Source organism: the organism of the source record quoted next, unplaced genomic scaffold (assembly GCF_019419815.1).
Source record: "Pyrus x bretschneideri cultivar Hongxiangsu unplaced genomic scaffold, Pyrus_bretschneideri_v1 Contig21, whole genome shotgun sequence".
In the NCBI taxonomy this organism is placed as follows: domain Eukaryota; kingdom Viridiplantae; phylum Streptophyta; class Magnoliopsida; order Rosales; family Rosaceae; genus Pyrus; species Pyrus x bretschneideri.
The window spans coordinates 7,106,169-7,122,078 of record NW_025999513.1 but is presented as its reverse complement, the minus strand read 5'-3'; the positions used below and the strand labels follow the sequence as shown (position 1 = coordinate 7,122,078).

The window sequence follows — 15,910 nt, the reverse complement described above, 5'->3', positions numbered from 1 at the left end:
TGAGTTTTAACAAAAAGAACAAAATAAAGGATAAAGTGAATAGTACCAGAATTGACTTTTTAATGTAAAAATGTGGTTTTTCGTTAACATAAACAGCATCGGAAACTTTTCGTTAAATTTCCCAAAAAATAACACAAAAGAATCACAAAATGGGACCTATCCCACTCGAAGCACTGTCGTTTCCAAAGTTAGACGACTTGTCGTTCATAAATTTGTCAAAGATCAAATGGGTTTGAAGAAGTTGCAGAAGCAGCAGAAGAAGCTGAAACAAGAACCAATCTGGGAATGGAGATGAAGAAGCTGAGATGGGCAATGGACGGCAGCTTCTGGAACCTCGACATGTCGACACCGAGGACCCTCGATGGACTGGTCCGGCCGGTTCCCGGCGACCCACTTCCTCTGGGCCTCACCCGTGGCGCCAAGCTCTCCAGGCCCAAGCAAATCGACTTCATGCAGCGGTTCATGCCCTCCCCCTTGGTCCCTTCCTACGCCCCCGCCAACGGCTTCACTCTCCAGCGAGTCCTCACCCTACCCATTGGCGACAATTGGTAGCCGCCGCCAAATTCCACTTCACTTTCCCTTTTGCATTTTTCAAGTTGAATCACTAATTCTCGAATTGAAAAGCTCTATAGGTTCGGGACGTTTCTGGGTCAGTTCAATGTGCAGCGGTTCATCTCCGCTGTGAAAAAGAGCGGGAAGGAGGCGCCGCCGGACTCTGTATCTTCGTGGATGCAAAGCATTGGAACCCACCTGCGTGAGAAGTCGTTGTACGCCCTTTCTTTCTGCTCTGAGTTTTGGCTGACACCCGATGACACATTGGTTTTGAGTGTGGACGGTTATGGCGATGACAAGAAACCTCGAAAGAAAGCACTTTTTCAGCACAAGGTGCCTTTTTTCATGGAAAATTCTCAGTTTTTTGCCCTTGTTGCTGCGTTTGTAGTAATGCTGTGAAGAATCATGTACATTGCAGTTTCCTCATCATAATTTGACAGTGGAGGCAGTTTGGCCGGGACTTTTCGTTGACAAACCCAGAAACTATTGGGATGTGCCATTCTCAATGTCACTTGATCTGGCTTCGGTTGCTTCTGACTCCGGTGCCAGTTATCATGTATGTGCACGTCATAATTTGGGGACTCCTGAGCGGTTTGACAGTGGTCAGAGCGATGGAGTTCCTGCTACTCTGCTTCCTGGTTTGTCTGTCACAAGTGCATTTTCCTTTAAGAAGAACTTTGAGCTTTGGAGGAGTCATGCTCAGAAGTTGAGAATGGTCCAACCATTTGATATATTCCTTTCAAATCCTCATGTTTCAGCTTCAGGGATTATTGGTAAGGCACTGCATTTGCAGAATTATACAGCTAGTTGATAAGGAAGGACTAGGGAAGGGAGAAGATGATGAGGTTTTCTATAAGAACTAGTTAACACCCTTTTGCTTATATAAAGGAGGAACGCTTTTTCCGGAACTTACTAGAAAAGAAACGATCTGTTGTAGCATTAATAATAAAACTGTTTGCTCGTAAATTGGGATCAGGTAGTCCGGTGCGCTTTGCCGTCGAATACAATTTTTGTCAGATTTGTCTAGGACTGTACTCTTACGGTGCAGAGTAGGGGATGGTTGTGTGCAGAAATTGCAGTATAATATTGCTTATGTTCATTGTTAACAAACCTGTGACAATTAGGTTTAAGGTGAGTTGGGTCGAGTGGTTTTGTTGCGGATGCTTATGTTGCCAAACTGATGTATGCAACTCTTGCTAATTGATACTTCAAATTCATTATTTCAAACATAGGTGCTGCTATGACTGCCTCATTTGGTGATAGTTCGGTTAGGTCACAAATTGCTGACGATGGTCCTCAGGGTTTTAGAGGTTTTAGTTTTCGGGCTCCTGGAGTTAAGTCTGCCTTTCTAGCAGATATATTTGCATCAGCAACATTTACAGCCCAGCATGGAAACTTCCAAAGACTATTCCTAGATCTTACTCGCTTTCACACCCGCCTGGATTTTCGTTCTGGCTCTAAGTTTCTTTCAGGTGCTGCACATCTAGCAAAAGATTATTTCAATTCTCAGCAGCCAAAGTTGGAAGCTATACAGGACATTTGCCCCAATGCCACACTTTCTCTTCAGCAGCAGGTATTTCTCTTGTATTAATTTTATCTTCCATTTTGGCAGAAAAGACGTCAATTTGTGATTTCAGAATGCAAGTTTTTAAGTTTGGAAACTTGTTCTTGTTACATTTTCATGAGTTGAACTTGAGCTGCACATCGTAGTAACTAGGATCGCTTCTCTTTGGGATGTTGAACCTGAGCGGTGTTGACATGAATGTTAGCTCTGAACTGCGTGTTACAATTTCTGCAATTTGTTGCAGATTTGTGGACCTGTCAGTTTCAGGGTTGATTCAGGAGTCGTAGTTGAACTAAAGAACCGAGATTGGAATATACGCGTGGATGAGCCCGTCTTTGCGCTTGAATACGCGCTGCAAGTCCTCGGTTCAGCTAAAGCCGTCGCTTGGTATTCCCCAAAGCACCAGGAATGCATGATAGAGCTTCGTTTTTACGAGACATGAAACCATGTCCTACGGTGCAGTGATAGGGTTTGTATTGTTGGATCATTTTGAATCTTTGAGGGAGATTTCCCCATTAATGGAAATTTTCATTCACCATTTCTTAAGTGCTGTGTTGTTGGAGGGGGAACTAACAAATTGAAGTTAATATTATTTATTGAACAATCATGTTATTACTTGTTGTATATTGTTTGGTTGGTACAAGTGAAATTCTTAGTAGAATGGAAGCTTACATGAGCCAATAGTATAATGCCTACCAAAACTGGTCGTGAAGGAACCGAATGGAAGCCGTAGATGCGCCTCGTTGTACTTGACCGTCACAAGACAGAGCCCGTGAGGTGGAGCAAACATGGTATATTTGGCAAGCGCTCTCCGATCTCGTGTTGCCAATATCTTGGGAACAATATCAGGAGGAAGTGCTTCCCTTCCAATTTGAACCAGCAGAGCGACCTGCAGAGGTGTAAAAATGCAGATGCTTATACTTTTGTTGCTTGGAACTAAAAAGACATTAACTTTTGACGAAAATGGTTCAACGAATGCTTCACCATGTTCTGGACTTGTCTGTATAAGAAGCCGGAGCCTTCAACTTCTAGCCGTACAAGAACTCCCTAAACAAGGATATGACTACAGAATCAGTTATCAATCAATGAACAGTAATGCACAGAACTCTAAAATTCAACTACTGTTGAAGAAATCTTTCGGGGTTTGATTGTTACCAATTCAATGACATCAAAACGGAATATATCCTTCACTGGATCACGCACTCGTTCCTTCTGGGAAGCATTGACAAAAGCAGAGAAATCATGCTTTCCAATAAAATACTTTGCAGCTTCTCGCATAACAGTGGCGTTTAGCTTATGAGCACTATGGTAAGCATAGTGGCGCTGAAATGGATCCATGAATGTGTCGTTATATATTTTGTAATGATAAATCTTACTTTTCGCTGAAAAACGAGCATGGAATTCAGGCACTGCAGGGTTGATCTCCCTAACTCGGATATCATCAGGAAGAAGACCGTTGAGAGCAGCGTGAATGCTTTCAATGCTGTCATAGCCGAAAGGTGTGACAAAGTGTGCAACCTGAAAGCACAACTGAATGTAAGTCTGTGATATGGTTGATTGTGAAAATGCTTGTTGTGAGAAATTCCGACCTGACCCCAGGCATGTACTCCTTTATCCGTCCTACTTGCACCAACGAAATGAAGATCGTTCCTTTCCAGCTTCGTAGCGCTCATTAGAGCTTTCTCCACAAAGCACTGTACGGTAGGTGGTGAACTCTGATATTGCCATCCTGTAACATTCATTGAGGTGTTGGGAGATGATTGATGTAGAAAGTTGAAGCTTAACATCAAGTTGAGAGCTTTTGAAATGGGCGTCTTAAATATCTCAAAATGGAGAGGTCCCTGGGTGTCACCGGCTATACAACCATGAGCCTATCTCTCATGGCAGACACGTGGTTATATATAACTGCTGATACGACAGATTTTCTCCTAAAAATTAAAATTGACAGAAATGAGGACAGAGACCCGTGGCAGACACGTGGTTATATATAACTGGTGATACGACAGATTTTCTACAAAAATTGACAGCAAAGAATGACCTTCATGGCCATAAGGTGCTCGATTTACAAAGTTGGAAGTTGAGGAAAATGTAAAATCCTTCTCAGCGGCATTATGTCAAATATATCATAGAATCACATATTAGCAATTGGGTTCCTCATGAACGTAATACTCAGCAAAACCCAAGACTTGGCGCTGACTAATAAAGCAAAGCACATCAAAATTGAAGCGGAAGGAGGGCAAAGCTCGAAGCTTTAAATTTTAATGGAAGAAAGAAAAAACCTGCATAACGGGTGCCGTCATAAGCAATAACCAAGCGCCACTTGTACCCACCATCCCCTGTCTGCTTCATTACCATTTGCTCTCCAATTCCATCCTTTCTGTTCTGTAAAATTTACCAATTTCTGTTATCACCAGTTAGAGAGAGAGAGAGAGAGAGAGAGAAAGAGATTACCGAGCTGCTATTAGTGGGAGTTGGAGAAGCAAGAGACCCGTTAAGAATAGGGGGAGAAGGAAGGGCTACTACAACTGCAGCACTAGTCATCTTCTCATCTCTCCACTCAAACCCCCAAATGTCCGTCACGATGTTTTACTCGTTACATTGCAATTCCAAAGGGTTTAAGAGTCGGGAAATCAAATCTTCAGCCGTTCAAAGAGTCAAAAGCAAGGAAGTAGCAAGATGAACGGTCTAAAGACGCGGATGTACGAGACATTTTCTCAAGCCTCGGCTGTTCAAGCAGTACTCTACATGATTCAGGGCTGGTTTAGTATTGTTGTGCCTTGAAAAAAATTTACTTCTACTGTGCTATGAGAACAAACAGCTATGAAATAAAGCAGTAGAGTGTTTGGTAAACTTTTCTGTAAAAGCGGTGTTAAAATGTTTGGTAAATTTTTATGTAAAACCGTTGTGACTGTGTAAAATGACTAAAAAATATATAATGTTGAATATTATATAATAACTTTTTTATCTTTTATTTTATTATAACATTTATCTCTACTAATTAATGAAACTCTCTTTATCAACCAAAAGAGGGTGAAAGATAATTTAATCTTATATCACACAAAAAAAAAAATAATGGGCAATAATGTAATTTCACAGGTCTAAATTTTATTGTTTTTTATTGAAACCTCACCTATAAGTGATGTTAAAATACCTCCAATATTAAAAAAATAAAAATAAAAAAAAAACCTCCTATTCCCCCCACATTCTCTCTTTCTCTCTCTCTCCCTCTCTCTCTTTTCTTCTCATTTTCTAAAAAAATGTGTTCATACACACAAAGTGTGTAGGCAAATGCTAGTAAGATTTATATAAACTATTTATACACGAAGAGTGTACTTTTACCTTTTTTTTATTAAGATATTTATAATTTTTTATTCTATTCTTTTCTCTAAGAGTGTTTCTTCTTTCATCTTGTCCTTATTGCTCACCGAAACTCTTCTCTTCTTCCTCCACTCCCTCTCCACCCTCCTCCGCCTTCAAATCCACCTTCTGCAACTCACCAGCTCCATCCTCCTCCACCTTCAAATCCACCTTCTTCCACTCACCAGCTCCATCATCATCTACCTTCTTTATTGAATCCAGCTTCCGCACCTCATCAGGCTCTCCATCGTCCTCCCCCTCTTCTTTCAAATCCAGTTTCTGAAGCTCATCGAGGACGGCATGATCGAGATCAGACGGTGCGAGATTGAAATCGGGAGAAGAAGGCAGAAACCCTTGGTCGGAATGAGCGTGGTTGGTGTTGGGGGTTTCGGGATCTGGGGGAACAAGAGAGATACCTTTAGAGATTGCCATTCTCCCTCTTGCAAAATCAGTTTGCGTGGAAGCTGGGCAAGGAAAAAAAGCCAATTTTTCAAAGCTGGGTTTTGCAACTTTGTGTTTTTGGCTTTTTTTCACCTAAAACTGTGAAAAAAAAAGCCGAAGTTGATTGTTTACCAAGCACAAAAAATCTCCCAGCTTTTTTTTATACCCATTTTTTTTTTAGAAGTACGTCAATACCAAACTAGGGCTCATTAGCTTCTAATTAGCTAGGCAGTGCACGAATAGAAATCTTACTAGTGAATTGAAACTTATTTTCAATTCTCCTTTTAGTAAAATTTTTTATTGCTAGTGTTCAGAGTTTCTGCAAATCATGAGTAGCATTTTGCAATATGTCATGGTTACCCAAGCTAAGTAGAAGAGGTGGAAAACCTATTCAGTTTGGGACTACAATGCAATATAGCTATTCTCTATACCAACACTATTGATCACATTGTTTGGTTGATAGTTTATCCATGCTCACTATCCAATGTGATTCCTTTGTTTATATGATTACTTTGAATGTGATTTGGAATGTACTTTCCAAATCGTACTTCCTATGGCACGTTTACTTAACTGTAATACCTTGAAAATTTAAATATATGAATTTCATATTCATAATTGTGAATATGTGAAGAAAATCGAAATTAAATCAATGTACGGTCCCAAAAATAGAATTGGGAAAATCGTAAAGTTTTGTTCCGGGAATTATTATAATGTCGTATTCGTGGTATTGAGAGTTTATATTAATTTATTTGAGTTCAGTTTTAAATTAAATGGCTTACAAGGTTTAAAGTTTGGAAATTAACTATTTAAAATCCATAGACATTTTCAGGTCACAATTTATATTTTTGAATAGGGCTTGAACTCACGAAAGCGTAGGCGCAAACCGTTGGTAAAACGGAATTATAACGAAGAAGTTATTAACGATAGAAGTTGAGGCTAATATAGTCATTTTGACATTAATGAGAAGATTCCATAAAATCTGAAATAAAAGGGAGTGCCACGTGTGTGGCCATGGTTGAAAGGAAAGGAGAGATAAGGGAGAGACGGGGACCAATGGAAGGGGAGAAAAGAGGGAAATGAGAGAAGGGGGAAACGGGTCTTTTGACCCGTGAGACACAACCGGCGGGATTCATGGTCTCCCAGCCAATTTCTGACGAGATGAAGGTCCTCCACTACTTGAAAGTCATCTCTCATCATCCTTTCTACTTATTCCACCCCAAATTGGAGTGAAATTGGTCTTGGAATTGGGGAACCCACACCATAGGTGTTACGGGAACCCTTGCTCGAATTCTAACAATTATGAAAGGTTTCCCCCCAATTACCACCATTGCTAGACTTCCCTTGAGGCCTAGAACAAAGCCCAAACCACTGTAGGGGCGGCGGAGCACCGGAGGCGACGAATCGAAGCACACCTATTCTAGGGTTTTCGACAGATTTGGGTGAAATTGGAGCTTTTCCCGGCCAAATTAGACTTGGCCACAAGTATAAAGTTTGCTCTACTATTTGAGATATTCATTTATGTATTTTTTGAGAATTTTTAGAAATAGTTGAATTTTCCAACAAGCCAGGGCGGTTGGCCGCCACTGGCAACAGCGCACGACCAGGGAGCCGATTTGCTATTTTTCATGTAAATTTCGATATTATGAATCTATAATTGGTAACCATTTGATATGAATTGGAGTATGAAGGTTAGTGTTGACTATGGTGGTTACTAGGATACGTTTGGAAATTTGTAAATAATGAATTGTGAACTACGAATGGCTTGATCCTTGTTTAGGGTACGTAGGCAGTCTAACGAGATGTTAGATGCAACCATAAAACAAGTAAGATTAAATAATCAAGAATTAAATACTGTTAAGAAGTTTAGTTATTAGAAGTAAATTTTGACTAATAGAAAGCCTAGGCACATGCCTTATAAATTAATATGTTTATATTTATGTTTATTGAGAGGGAGTTAAGGAATTTAAATAAAGAATCGTGATTTAAAATTTTGCGAAATAAAGCAAAATTTTTGGGCCGTCACCAATATCTTTTCCCGAAATTAATATTTTCAGGCTGGGGGCGTGACAGTAATCGTAATGAAAATATGAGGAATTGAATTGAGGAGGAATTGGAATGAGGAGGAGTTAGAATTGGATTCGTGTTGAAGCCATTTACTTACATGTTCTGGAATCGGAATAAAAATGACACTAATTCCATAAAGTTGTTTACTAATTTAGCAGTATCGAAATATAAACCAGTATGATTACTAAAATGCCCTTGTCCCAAATCAAATATTATATATATTTTTTTTAATAAAATTTGATAAAATATATAATAGTGAGAAAAAATTAAATTGTTTTTTTATTTCATAGACACATTAAAATGCTTTTGTCCCCCCACCTTTTTTTTTTTTTTTTTTAAATTTAAGTATGTACTTTAAATTTGGGTAAATTACACTTTACCACCTCAGGTTTAAGGTCTATTGCAATCTCACACAATATCTTCAAAACATTTCACTTTCATACTTCAAGTACTATTTTATTTCAATATAATACATCCGTTACATTTTCCGTTCATTGATTCGTTAAGAGCTAATGTGGCTTCTACATTTGTGCCACATGGCTGCCAAATTTTGCCACGTGGCAACAAAAATAAAATTTAAAAAAAAAAAAAAACCCGAAAACCCAGAAACCCTGACCACCTCCCTCTCCTCCACTCTCTTCACCTCCCCTCCCATCCAAAAACCCACCCCATCCCACCCCCACCTTCCCCAAGCCATTTCTCTTCTTCACCCCCACCCTTTTTCTCCATTCTCTCATCTGCAACCCCACCCACCATGGCATTAGATTTTTCCAAAAAAATTAAATATAATAAAATTGAAACATGTGTGTGTGTGTAGGGAGAGAGAGGGAGTACTGATGGCCGTCGTCAAAAGCAGAGGTAGGAGGTTGCTCGGTGGTGTAGTGAACAATGAGAGTATCGAAGCAGTAAGGGCTCAAGGAAGGTAGGGGTGGGGTAAGGGGTGAGGGGTTGCGGGGGAGGTGGGGGTGGGGTGGGATTGGGTGGGTTTTTGGATGGGAAGGGAGGTGAAGAGAGTGGAGGAGAGGGAGGTGGTCAGGGGGAATGGGTTTTTGGGTTTTCAGGTTTTTTATTTTTATTTTTTATTTTTTATTTTTTTGCCATATGGCACAAATTTGGCAGCCATGTCAGCTCTTAACGGATCAATTGATGGAAAATGTAATTGATATATTATATCGAAATAAAATAGTACTTGAGGTATGAAAGTGAAATGTTTTGAAGATGTTGTATGAGGTTGCAATAGACCCCGAACCTGAGATGGTAAAGTGTAATTTACCCTTTAAATTTTCTCGCTCAAAATTGTAGTTCATTCTCTTCGGCATATGCATGGAGTTGTGCATAATGTGAATGAGTATGGAGTTGTGCATCATGTGAATGAGGGCATAATAGGAAGAAAAAATGCATTCCTGATTCCTTCACCATCCAGGAATCCAAATACGTCATCCATGGAAGGAGTCTAATTCCTCCAATTTCAAGAATTGAATTCCATTTTTCGTGTAGGTCCCACACGCTGTTGATTCCTCCAAATCGTAGTAAACACAAGAATTATCCATAATCGGAATCAGATTCCTTATTTTCATTCCGATTACGGGTGCATAAACACACCCTAGAGTATTCTTCTTCAACGGTTTGAAGGCTAGAGATCCCTTGTTATACACTCACTTACCTCAATGACTAGGTAGCTTAACCCTAACGATTGTTGTGGACACTCTCAAATAGAATGCCTTTAACATATAACAGGCAATGTTTCCTCCCGCATTACTTGATATTGCACCTCTTCCTGCTTACATTGTGCAGTAAGCAAGTAAACTACCTTAAAATTAGCAAGGTCTAGAGTCTGGGATGTTTTCAAGATGAAGATGTGATGGATGCTCCTTGCTTGTGGAGCGGCATACCACATAAGTTCAAGTATGTACAGGTCAAGCTCATTGATTTAGATCTTTGTTTGGAAATAGCTATGGACACATTTGAGTCTTTTTTATCCTTAGTTGAGCTACCGAATCGTGTGGCGCGGTGAAAGGTTTCTAATTGGGGTTTCTAGCCTCACTTCGTTCGCAACTCTCGTTTGTAATCACTGGTGCCCTAATCGGCGCAATAGTAAATCCCACACCGACTGGAGCACCTGGGCCCATTCAATGAAAGATACCCCTGTACTGGGAGTAGCTTTGAAATTTAGCGTCTTGTTGTTGTCGGGCGACCATTAGGTTAAAAACCCAATGCTCTACCAACTGAGCTATTAAAGATTAAGGAATTGATTGTAAAATAATTGTGGTGTCTTAGGTTAAAGGACTACTTTGCATTATCCCAATTGGTGAGTTCTCAAATGACATGAGTATGAGAACTCTTGGTTTATCGTAATCAGTGGACTCACTCTCTATTGAGCACTTACATACTTGTCTTGGCCGCCAATGACTCAAGACCAGTCACTCTGTGAAGAGAAGACATAGTATGAAATGATCTATCTGGATTGTCAATCTTCAGTTGACAATCCTATAATCATGAACGTTTAGGATATGTGTGAAATTGAAAGGTCTCATGTTTCTAACTTATTTAGATCACATTCTCTTCACTACATATTCTTTGGATTTATCGTTTAAGCACATAACATTTAATGAGATGACTTTTAAACATTAATCGTTGCCTTTATATTGAACTAGATTATTTTAACAAGCGAAATGTTTGTAAAGTATCATTTCATGATTGGTTTTAAGGCACATTTCCAATAAACACATAGTTCACATTATTAGCTCGGGATGCACTATGTCACTCTAAGGAGTGTAGGTAAGTTTGTGACCATACCCACACTCAAATGTGTCATTGTAGGTCAGTTGTATTCCTCTTTGTTTGTAAATAAAATGTTTTATATTTGAATCTCATGGAGTTTATATCAATTTATTTTTCCATCTCATAGTGTGAATATATTGTTGTATTAAAAAATTCATGTAATAAAGGTTTTTTAGCCAAAATGGTCCATGAGATTTGCATAACACATTACTTTGGTCCTTGAGATTGTCTACCATCCATTATTTTGGTCCTTCTGTTAAAAACTCTGTAAAGTGTCCCGGAACTCTTGGCCGAAAGTTTGGGCAATTTTCAAAGCTTCGTAACTCAATCGTTTCTTAACCAAATTCAACCCATAATATATCAAAATGAAGATAGGAAAGTGTAGAATAAGATATACCTATTTGGAAGCCCAATGGTTTTTGGAGATGGCCGGAAAATAACCTGAAATTTTAATAATCCGCCGGAAAACTGGAAAACTCACCTAAAACTGGGTAAACTTTAAATATTCATAACTTCTTCAATACTCAACAAAATCAAGTGATTTAAAAACAAAAATCATACTTCTCGATGAGATGAAGAGAATGGTACCTTTCTCGATGGCTAACTCGCCATGTTTTGGCCGAAAAACAGCTTGAAAGTGGCTGTCTTGGTCTCGAGTTAGCCACTTTCAAGCTGTTTTTGGCCAAACCACGGTGAATTAGCCATTGAGAAAGGTACCATTCTCTTCGTCTCATTGAGAAGAATGATTTTCGTTTTTGAATCACTCGATTTCATTGAGTATTGAAAAAATTATGAACGTTTAAAGTTTACCCAGTTTTCCAGCCGGCCAGTCACCTTTCAGGCTATTTTCCGGCCATTTTTGGCAACTATTGGGCTTCCAAATAGATATAATCTTGTTCTACACTTTCCTATCTTCATTTGATATATTATGGGTTGAATTTGGTTAATAAACGATTGAGTTACGAAGCTTTAAAATTACCCAAACTTCCGGCCAAGAGTTCCGGAACACTAAACGGAGTTTTTAACAGAATGACCAAAATAATGGATGATGGACAATCTCAGGGACCGTTTCGATTGATTTTCAATCTCATGAATCAAAGTGATGTGTTATGCAAATCTCATGAACTATTTTGACTATAAAGCCTTCAAGAAATGCCATGTCCATAATTTAACTGGAGTCTCACAATTTGAGTAACAAATGGCTCCACATGTAGGTATTCATTGTGTTTGTGTAAGTGTTTACATGATCACGTAACAATTTGAAATGAACACTGTACTTTTGGTAATTTTATGTATTTAACAAAAGAAATTTAAGTATGACTGCTTTTATAACAAATTTTACACCCTAAATAAGACTGACGTGGAACAGTTCGAGTGTATAAGATGGTCGAGATACCCTACCTAACCCAATATCCTACTGTACATAACTCGATGAAAAGTACGGGATATGTGCAATCAGACGATAAGAAGATCAGGATACAATGTGCGCACGGTGTACCTGATTGCTAAACAGTGAAACATCGTTTCTCCAATTACGTGAGGCCCACGTCGATTTTATGTGGGCCCCGTCATTCTGATTGGACAAGTAAATTTCCTAAAGCAGCATTCCCGATACGATCACACACACCGCGTCGTTTTACCGGATACCGTACAATCAGAATAATATATCTACACCACTAATCTACAGCCATTCAAAAAGTCAAATCCGAAGTAGTATTAACAATCAACGGTTTATGACGCCAAGTCAACAAAAAGTAATCTATACGCGGATGCAGCCAATTACAAGGGCAAGGTCATTATCCGGTTCGCCCCTCTGTCTACGCCTTGTGTATCGGTCTGCGGAGCTTCTTCGACTTTCTTCTGTTTCAGAAGCTGAAGGCCTCTCATAGTTCCACCTGAGAAATTCATCTCAGTCTGGCTTCAAGGTTTGATTTTTAATTCCCCCAAATTCTAGGGTTTCGGTTATACTTGTTTATATTTACAATTCCTTCGTATTAGGGTTCTTGTTTCCCGCTCTCGCGTAATTGTTTAATTTATGTTTACTTTATAAATGATTTTTTTCTTTTGCATTTAATTATACGTTCGATTTTATTGACTTTTTATTATTATTATTTAGGATTAGGATTTTTCTGAACATTTTCCTTCTGCAGATGGAAAATTTGATGTTTTTTATATGCAAAATAAGAGATTGGGGTTGTGTAATTTCAACATTTAGGGTATGGATATGTGCAAAAGTTTTAAAGTTTAGGGTTATTTTTGTGAATGTGGCTGGAACTTAGTTTCTTATCAACTGTGAAATTAAACCTGCTTATGTAATTTGAGAAACTTGGCTTCAATCTGTGTAATTAGTTTCTTATGAACTACGAAATTTGACCCTCTTGTGTAAACTGCTTTGAGCAATTTGTAGTTTTCGTTATGATTTCTTGTGCATAAACATAAAAAAAATGTCTTTTTGGGTGGGTAGGCCATGGCTGCGAAGAAGGTTATAGCAATATGTCAATTGGGCGGAGAATTTGTGACGAATAATGATGGAAGTTTATCATACTCTGGGGGTGATGCTCATGCGATTGGCATTGATGAGAAAACACTGCTTGGTGATTTCAAGTCCGAAATAGTGGATGTGTTTAATTGTAGTGCTGATACAATGTCCATCAAGTACTTCCTTCCCGGCAATACGAAGACTCTCATTACGATCTCTAAAGACAAGGACTTGCAACGTATGGTCAATTTTCTCGGGGATACAAACACTGTCTATGTTTTTGTGATGACAGAGGAAGCTGCTATTAGAAATTTGTCCAACATGCCTGCTAGTAGGTACATTTTATTTTTAGTTCATCTTATTTCTTGCTGTTTCGGTATCTGCTTCTGTGTGTTTTGCCCTGTATGCATAATCTTATATGGTTCTGTTTGGGAACAATCTCAATGTGCAACAAAGGCCATGGAAGTGTGTTTATTATCGAATTTTTGTTTACACGGACTGTTACAAGAAGTGACATTTTCCCTGCATGTGTTTTGCATAAAAATTTAATTCAGACACTTGGACATGCAGGTCAAGCAGGACAACTGTATCGGAAGCAGTGGTTCCTATTGTTGACCCTGTTGATACGCGAATTGATACCGACAATAATGACAATGCCGATGGCCAGATTGATATGGAACTCCATGAAATCCCTTTGCTTTCTGTTCCTGGCTGTTCCAGTGATGATAAGCATCATAAGGCTGCACAACAGTGGGAAAACACCATCACCGGTGTGGACCAAAGGTTTAATAGTTTTAGCGAATTCCGAGAAGCATTGCATAAGTTTTCAATTGCGCATGGATTTGCTTATAGGTATAAGAAAAATGACAGTCACCGTGTCACTGTCAAGTGCAAAGGTCAAAATTGCCCATGGAGGATATATGCATCAAGGTTGTCTACTACCCAGTTGATTTGTATTAAGAAAATGAACACGGATCATACATGTGAAGGAGCTGCTGTGAAAGCTGGGTATAGGGCAACAAGAGGTTGGGTGGGAAGTATCATAAAAGAGAAGTTGAAAGTTTCCCCAAACTACAAGCCAAAGGCTATAGCAGAGGACATTAAGCGAGAGTACGGGATTCAATTGAATTATTCTCAGGCATGGCGTGCCAAAGAGATTGCCAGGGAGCAGCTTCAAGGCTCCTATAAAGAGGCCTATAATCAGTTGCCATATTTCTGCGAGAAGATAAAAGAAACTAATCCAGGAAGTTTTGCTTCATTTGCAACTAAGGAAGACTCGAGCTTCCATCGTTTCTTTGTATCTTTCCGTGCATCAATTGTGGGTTTCAAAGAAGGTTGCCGCCCTCTAATTTTTCTTGATAGTGCTCCTCTGAACTCAAAATATCAAGGAGTTTTGTTGGCTGCAACAACTGCAGATGCTGATGATGGTGTGTTTCCAGTAGCATTTTCTATTGTGGATGCTGAGACTGATGAGAACTGGCATTGGTTCTTACTAGAACTGAAATCGGCGGTGGCAACATCTCAGCCGATCACATTTGTAGCAGATTTTCAGTATGGATTGAAAAATGCATTGCCCGAGGTATTTGATAAATGTTACCACTGCTATTGTTTGAGGCATCTTGCTGAAAAACTTAACAAGGACTTGAAGGGGCAATTTTCTCACGAGGCAAGACGATTCATGATAAGTGATTTTTATGCGGCTGCTTATGCACCCACTCGGGAGGCTTTCCAGCACAGTGTTGACAACATAAAAAATATTTCACCGGATGCTTACAATTGGGTCATACAAAGTGAGCCAGTGCACTGGGCAAATGCATTCTGCGGAGGAGGCAGGTACAACCACATGACTTCAAACTTCGGACAGCAGTTCTACAGTTGGGTATCAGAGGCGCATGAGTTGCCAATTACGCAGATGATTGACGTATTACGAGGCAATACGATGCAAGCCTTCTATTCACGTGGGGTGGAGTCCAATCAGTGGGTGACAAGATTAACACCATCAAAGGAGGAAAAGCTTCAAAAGGAAACGGAAATTGCTCAATCACTTCAAGTGTTACTCTCACATGGTAGCACATTTGAGGTTCGTGGAGAATCTGTCGACAGTGTTGACATCGACCATTGGGATTGCACCTGTAAGGGATGGCAACTCACTGGTCTTCCTTGCTGCCATGCTATTGCTGTCTTTATAACTATTGGCAGGAACCCTTATGATTACTGCTCCAGATACTTCACGGTGGAGAGTTACCGTTTAACTTATGCAGAATCAATTCACCCTGTTCCGAATGTAGACAGACCACACACAGATGAATCAAACCAAGTAGTAGTTACTGTTACCCCTCCGCCCACCAGGCGGCCGCCAGGGCGGCCAAAGATGAAGCAGACCGAATCAGACGACATAATAAAACGCCAGCTGCAATGTAGCAAGTGCAAAGGGCTCGGCCACAATAAGAAGACATGTAAAGATTCTAGCATTGTTCAAGGGACGTTGTTAAATTAGGGTGTTTGGGCTTTCAACCTCTGTATATTTTTGACAACTTTTATTGGCAGTTTAGGATTCTGTTTCCAAGCTTTGAAGTAGAGTTTTAGGATCCTTTTTTTCTTCTTAATTTACTTGGAGAACAAGGTAATGACTTTCCTGTCACATTATTTTAATAAATTTTGATCCAGTGCTA

At 39.4% G+C, this 15,910-nt stretch overlaps 3 protein-coding genes across 6 annotated transcripts; 2 read left to right on the top strand and 1 right to left on the bottom strand.

Moving 5' to 3' along the window:
- Positions 1 to 229: 229 nt before the first annotated feature.
- LOC103950329 (protein TRIGALACTOSYLDIACYLGLYCEROL 4, chloroplastic-like) lies at positions 230 to 2,654 on the top strand. 2 transcript variants are annotated; one of them, XM_048584537.1, is made up of 5 exons: positions 230 to 548; positions 625 to 885; positions 971 to 1,325; positions 1,785 to 2,125; positions 2,361 to 2,654. In XM_048584537.1, exons 1-5 carry the CDS (start codon positions 306 to 308, stop codon positions 2,556 to 2,558), a joined length of 1,398 nt encoding a protein of 465 aa, XP_048440494.1. In that variant the 5' UTR covers positions 230 to 305; the 3' UTR covers positions 2,559 to 2,654. The 2 variants fall into 2 exon arrangements, with proteins under 2 accessions (XP_048440494.1, XP_009359799.2); XM_009361524.3 differs by having other exon boundaries at positions 231 to 548; positions 633 to 885.
- A 32-nt stretch (positions 2,655 to 2,686) lies between these two features.
- Positions 2,687 to 4,735, bottom strand: LOC103950328 (tRNA pseudouridine synthase A 1). 2 transcript variants are annotated; one of them, XM_009361523.2, is made up of 6 exons: positions 4,605 to 4,735; positions 4,396 to 4,498; positions 3,706 to 3,845; positions 3,272 to 3,634; positions 3,101 to 3,163; positions 2,687 to 3,005 (listed from the first exon to the last, which is right to left on the bottom strand). In XM_009361523.2, the coding sequence occupies exons 2-6, from the start codon at positions 4,469 to 4,471 to the stop codon at positions 2,769 to 2,771; spliced, it is 879 nt and encodes a 292-aa protein (XP_009359798.2). In that variant the 5' UTR covers positions 4,472 to 4,498; positions 4,605 to 4,735; the 3' UTR covers positions 2,687 to 2,768. The 2 variants fall into 2 exon arrangements, with proteins under 2 accessions (XP_009359798.2, XP_009359797.2); XM_009361522.3 differs by having other exon boundaries at positions 4,568 to 4,718.
- Positions 4,736 to 12,535: 7,800 nt separating this feature from the next.
- Positions 12,536 to 15,910, top strand: LOC103950327. 2 transcript variants are annotated; one of them, XM_009361520.3, is made up of 3 exons: positions 12,536 to 12,684; positions 13,224 to 13,573; positions 13,809 to 15,910. In XM_009361520.3, exons 2-3 carry the CDS (start codon positions 13,227 to 13,229, stop codon positions 15,733 to 15,735), a joined length of 2,274 nt encoding a protein of 757 aa, XP_009359795.2. In that variant the 5' UTR covers positions 12,536 to 12,684; positions 13,224 to 13,226; the 3' UTR covers positions 15,736 to 15,910. The 2 variants fall into 2 exon arrangements, with proteins under 2 accessions (XP_009359795.2, XP_009359796.2); XM_009361521.2 differs by lacking the exon at positions 12,536 to 12,684 and having other exon boundaries at positions 13,427 to 13,569.